The sequence below is a fragment of the Nannospalax galili genome, unplaced genomic scaffold (genome assembly GCF_000622305.1).
Source record: "Nannospalax galili isolate Female #2095 unplaced genomic scaffold, S.galili_v1.0 scaffold98, whole genome shotgun sequence".
NCBI classification, from domain to species: Eukaryota; Metazoa; Chordata; class Mammalia; order Rodentia; family Spalacidae; genus Nannospalax; species Nannospalax galili.
Genome location: NW_008342013.1, coordinates 579,366 through 585,382, shown reverse-complemented (window position 1 = coordinate 585,382; position 6,017 = coordinate 579,366). Strand labels below are relative to the sequence as shown.

General features: G+C 34.9%; 1 protein-coding gene across 1 annotated transcript in view; it reads right to left on the bottom strand.

The window, feature by feature from the left end:
* Window positions 1-6,017, bottom strand: part of Ccdc171 (coiled-coil domain containing 171) — a 484,039-nt gene that overhangs the window by 154,126 nt on the left and 323,896 nt on the right. The window contains exons 22-23 of the mRNA XM_029565763.1: window positions 3,593-3,738; window positions 1,109-1,163 (exon numbers count right to left, since the gene is read on the bottom strand). Coding sequence (XP_029421623.1) covers window positions 1,109-1,163; window positions 3,593-3,738 — 201 coding nt within the window. The remainder of the gene's footprint in view (window positions 1-1,108; window positions 1,164-3,592; window positions 3,739-6,017) is intronic.

The window sequence follows — 6,017 nt, the reverse complement described above, 5'->3', positions numbered from 1 at the left end:
AGAACTGTCCATAACTCCAGTTCCAGGGAATCCAACAGCCTCTTCTGTCCTCTATGGGCATTGCTCAACACGGGTGCACTTACCTACAAGCAAGCAATACACACATATATATAAAATAAAAATAATAAATAAAATATTTCTTAAATGTATAAATAGTAGTTCACTGTTATTAATATCACTTTAAAAGGATTAGTTTTAGTGCATTTAAATTGTTTTAAATGTGAGTCAATCATAAATTCCATATAGCTTAAAAGTACTAGATATCTCCATTTCCAAAAATTATTAGACAGTAACACAAGTATGTAAATAACATTACTTTTAAATAATGAGGGGCTGGTGAGATGGCTCATCAGATAAAGGTGCTTGTTGCCAAGCCTTACACCTGAGTTCAATCCCCAGTGCCTATATAGAAGGAAAGAAACGACTCCCACACGTTGTTTTCCAGCCTCCACAAGTGCACCATGGCACTCATATACCCCCCTCCCCTCCCACAAAATGAATAAGAAAATAATAAATGTAAAAGAATTCTTAAGTGATAAATGCATCTTTGACTACAGAATGGATTGCTAATACAATACAGAGCTAACAGTTTTTCGCTTAAGTAATACCTTTATGCTGCTAACTGCTACAAGTTAAGTTACAGTTTATAATACAAAAGTAATTAAATTTTAAAATAAATTGGTGCATAAATTCTCATTTTAAGAACATATCTGCATAGGAAGCTTCATTTGAGTGATTTTACTGCCTAGCTAAGGTATATAAATATGCTCAAAATATATCTCTGCATACATGGGTAGTCATTTAATAGTAGTCAAATATTTTATCATTATGAGACAGGTGAGAATGTACATGACCTCTGGACCAGTCAATAAAGACCACAATAACTGAAGGCCAGTCTAGAAGAACTGCAGTTTCCATAGCTTTATCAAGTACGTAAAGTGAGTTCCAAAAAATATATACAACACAGCACGTAGTCATTTAAAAATACGTTTTTGCTAATTTATTTTTAAAGATAGTCAAAAATAACTAAATTGCTTTATAATTAATAAAAATAATGGCAGAAGTATCACAGCACAAACTGGGCAATTTTAGAGAAGAGTCATCATACCTTATGAAGCAGACTTTCAACTGCTCTCATGTGATGAGCAACACATTCTTTGTCTCTAGAAGAAAGACAAGATGAGGTGTCATTACAGCAAAGCCTTCTCACAGCTGTCTTTCCATTTTGGTATAGCCACTATTACTGAAAGGGAAAGAGCTGGCTACCACTGTTTTCCCTTTCAAAGCATAAAAGTGAAGCTGGAGAGATGGCTCCGTGAAGGAAGTGCTTGCTGTACAAGGATGAAGACAAGAGTCCAGATCCTCCGGACTCGCACAGAAAGCTGGGTATCGGGACAACCAGCCTGTAGCCCCAGTGCTCAACAAACAGATCGCTAGGGAAACCAGCCAGCTAAAGCAGCCAGAAAGGAAGTGTTTCAGGTTCAATGAGAGACCCTGGCTCGGCAAATAAAAAGGAGAGTGATCATGGAAGACACACGGCATCAACCTATGGCTACCACAAGTACCTCCACAAACGTGTGACTATACATACATAAGCACATCATGCGCGTGCAAAGAAAAGAAAATGTATAAAGCTTAACGACGGTCACCGGTATACTTTCACACAACTGCTTTTTCTTTTTTTCTTTTTCTTCTTTTTTTCCTCTTTTTTTGAGACAGGGTCTCCCTGTAGCCTCAGCTGATCTGGAACTTGCTATGTAGATCGGGCTATCCTCGATCTCACAGAGTCCCTCTGCCTCCCCAGTGCTGGGATAAAGGGTGTGCGCCACCATATGTGGCTACACTTAACTATTATTCACTTCTAATACATATCCTAAACTGGGACAAAGGGATTATAGTTTATAATACTAAAAGAATGAAAAGAAGAAACCATTTCTACTATTCATGATTCTGGAAAAAAGTAAAACATTCTTTAAAGCACATAGGTGGCAAACATTCTAAATGGTAATACAGTCTAAAATAATATTTTCCTTTCTACACAGTCCTTTTGTACTACCATAATTATACAAAAAAAAAAAAACCTCTGTGACCTCTCGAGGAATATGCAGCTACTATTTTCTCCTATTAGCCTTGTATATTGAATTTAGCTTTCATAATGATAAAAACATTGAATGAAAATGCTAAAGACTAAATTTTAAGTCAATTATAAATTGAAAACTGTCTATCATGTATTAACACCCTAAATTTTCAATTAGTCTTTAGTTTTGTAAGATCCTATGCAAGCAGGTACAGACCAGAGCCACACTGAAGCCCGGAGTTAACAGTTGTGAAAACACAGTAAGAATCTGGAGGTTTTGTAATCCTGTTTCCATTCATGTCAGAATCTCAGTGAGCTGTGACACTCACTGGTAAACATCCATTCTACATTTCTTCATTTGATGTGAGGAAACAGAAAATGGCAGCAAAAATCGACTTCATGAAATTTACAGTCTTACAAATTACAGTTACATATATTTAATATGGAGATGCAACGTTAGAGGGCTGTACAAGTTTCCAAAAAACAACTAGTGGATGTTGAAACATGTCAGTATTTGTACTTTGTATCATTTCATCTTCTCTTTATGCTTAAACAATGTCATTAGCCCAGAGGCAATACTTACAGCTCTTCTCTAAGAGGGCAGATGGCCTGCTCTGTGACTTACTGGCTATACTCTGTAGTTTACAGACTGTATTCATATTTCATAGTTTGTATTTAATAAGAGTCTGTCTCAAAAAATTCAGTTAGCATACATATTTTGCATGTGCAGCAACATAAAACTTCCAACTCAAATGCTGACTCTACTAAAATCAGGTTTTTCTTTAATTCTTGGTAGACTTTCTTTAAATTATGCTGTTGAACAAAAGAGATCTTAAGGTAGTTCATGGGGAACAAACGAAAATGTCCTAGAGAACTGCTCAGTTTGAACTTCAAAGTGCCTATCAACTTGGTTACATGGTAAGTTGGAAAAGCATTCTCATCACATTTGCACACCTATCTACTTGAATGCTGTATTTTTTTCAAAATATTTAACTTATTATAACATAGCTATAGAAGCCTAAATGAATTTTCCATGACCAGTATGTTTTAGGTGCATTTTTAAATGCTAATGATACACATGTTAATTGTATACCAACATTTCCTTATGAAAGATTACTTGCAATATTAGTATAATCTACACAAAGCAAAACTGGGGGGCAGTGGAGCAGGTGAGAAGGAAGACATGACAAGAGTCTATGCAAAACTTTTAAATAAATAATCTAATGTCACACATTAATGAAAACATGCTTCAAACATGTAATACTAAGACTGAGCCCCAGATATGCATAATTAGAAGTCATATAGAAGCTCATGCTTTTCTGAGGCTTCTCAATAAAACATATACTTAGTACATTGAGAATTTCTTTTTTGAGGATATATCAGAGAATTTCAAAGAAAGACAGCTGTACTTTTGTTTTCTAACACTGTATTATCCAGGGCTAAAACCCAGAGCATGAAAGCAAGAATTGATCTTTTGTCTGTTTTAAGTGATCTCCCCACGGTCCAAATGCTCACTTGGCTGCCATGCAGAGGGCACTCTCTGCATCATGGATGTTCTCCTCCAGTCGACGCTTGTCCTGCTCCAGCTGGGTAAGATGTCTATTGAGCTGACGCAGAGATTGATCTTTTCTTCTCAGCTCCATCTTTGCCTCGGAGAGACTCTGCAAGCAGACAGAAAACAGAGTCACTTGTCAGCCCTGATAATTAACTTCAATTTATGCCATAGGCTATTAAACAAAGACGAATACAGACTGACTGAGAAGTAGACTTAGGTCATTACACGTTATGGCTTAACAAATTTTCTGCAAATTTTTACATACTTGCTAATTAGAAATGAGAATGATAGTGTTTCGAAAATCGTTTGGCTATAAAATACAACTCTATTTTACTGTTTAAAGTAAGACCAATAAACCAGATTTTTACTTAAAAAATTCTTATTATAGAAATTTTAAGTCATATTTGCTTTTAATGATGAAAAATAAGATTTTTAGAGGACAAAACACATGAAATTTTAATTCTATTTAACTCTAGATAAAACTAAAGAACTACCATGTGCCAAAATTGAGTGTATTGTTGAGGAAAAGGGAACTGGGATACCTAGAGAAGACGGCAAATTCACTCCATTTTTATGACTCTACCTGTGATAGGCTGATACACACATCTCAAGAGACAAATAGGACTGGAAATACTTTTGACTTGCTTCCAAACAAGTAACTTTCATAACAAGGACAGCAGCAAAGTATGATCAGTATGTTTCAACTAATACAGTAAATATTTGCATTTAGAATGACTTGGGGTTTATAAATATTTTTCTAATCATAGAGGTATAAAATTTATGAAATGATAGTTCCTTGAAATCTTGATGTAGCACAAAAATTCCAATATGCAACTGTCCAACTTTATCTTGAAGGGCCAGAGGGGAAGGTACGAGAATCAGAAACAATTTAAAAGAGTATTTTCTAGAGCATGTTTAAAACTCTAGGTTGCAGAATAGTACAGGAATCAGGGGCTCCCTGAACACCAAAATCCTGCGCATTCCTTGTCCTATAAAATTTCTAAAATAAACTTATCAACTCAGTTTGTTGAACAGTGAGCCAAATAGCTGATGACATATATATAGTGTTTTATTCTTTCTACTCAGAGCTTAGCCAGACATTAATATCTACAATTCCCATGAAGAATAAGCAATATGCTACTGTTTCATGTGTAAAACTGTTACTGCATTCACAATATAACATTTAACCTAAGCTGCATACACTAGCTAAAGCAACACAGTCTAAATAATGGTGAATTAAAAACAATCATCAGTCAAATCGCATATTTTTTAATGGAGCAAATTTTTAAATTCAGTATTCATTTTAAAACACTAAAGTTACTGCTACACATATAGAAATCAAAAATTAACAATGCAACAGCAATGTTACTTATTAGCTACCTGAATTAATTTTAAACCTTTAATATTAATAGGGTCTTTAAGAGCATTCCAAGGTTAATCAATGGATACATGATGGTCAGATAGGAGTAAGAGGTTCTAGTGTGCTATTGTATAGTATTGTTACTATAAATAAAAGTAATATATTGTATTTTTTAAAAGCTAGAAAATGAGTTTGAATGGTTTCCCAATAAAGAAATAAAAATTTAATAGGCAGATCTATTTGGTCTGATTTTCTGCATAATATAAATATGTATGTATTAAAACATCACATGGTACAATATGTTATATTTTGTATTTTTAACATTAAAAATTTATCTTAAATATTTGAAGATTATTTCACCAAGGAAATTCACTTATTCAAAGAGCTTTTTAAATGTTATTTTTATGTGTATGAGTATATTGCCTGCTTGTATGTAACTACACCCATGTCATGCAATGCTTGCAAAGGTCAGGAGAGGGCATCAGATTCCCCTGGAACTAGAGATAAGACAGTTGTTAGCTACCATGTGGGTGCTGGGAATCAAACCAAGGTCCTCTGCAAGAGCAACCGGTACTCTTAACCACTCAGGCATCTCTCCAGCCCTCTCCAAGAATTTATAAAGACATGAATGATTTTTTTAAAACATTCTAACTCTACTAATTTTGTGCTAATTTTCAGATATTTTTAAAATATTTTATTATTTTTTATTTTAAGTGTAGGAGTATACTGCCTGCATGTATGTAAGTGCACTCATGTTGTGCATCAGATCCCCTGGAACTGGAGATATGGACAGTTGCTAACCTCCACGCTGAGCACTAGGAACTGAACCCAGAACCTCTTCAAGAGCAGCCAGTATTCTTAACTGCTGAGCCATCTCTCCAGCCCCATGTTCAGATACTTATAGACACTGACGTAGCATGAGGTTCACTGTTTAAAAAAAGTTGTTGGCCAGGATAGATAAAGGCTCTTCTAGACAGTAACCCAACATACTACTGGAAAAATGAACAGCAGACCCCAATTCTATC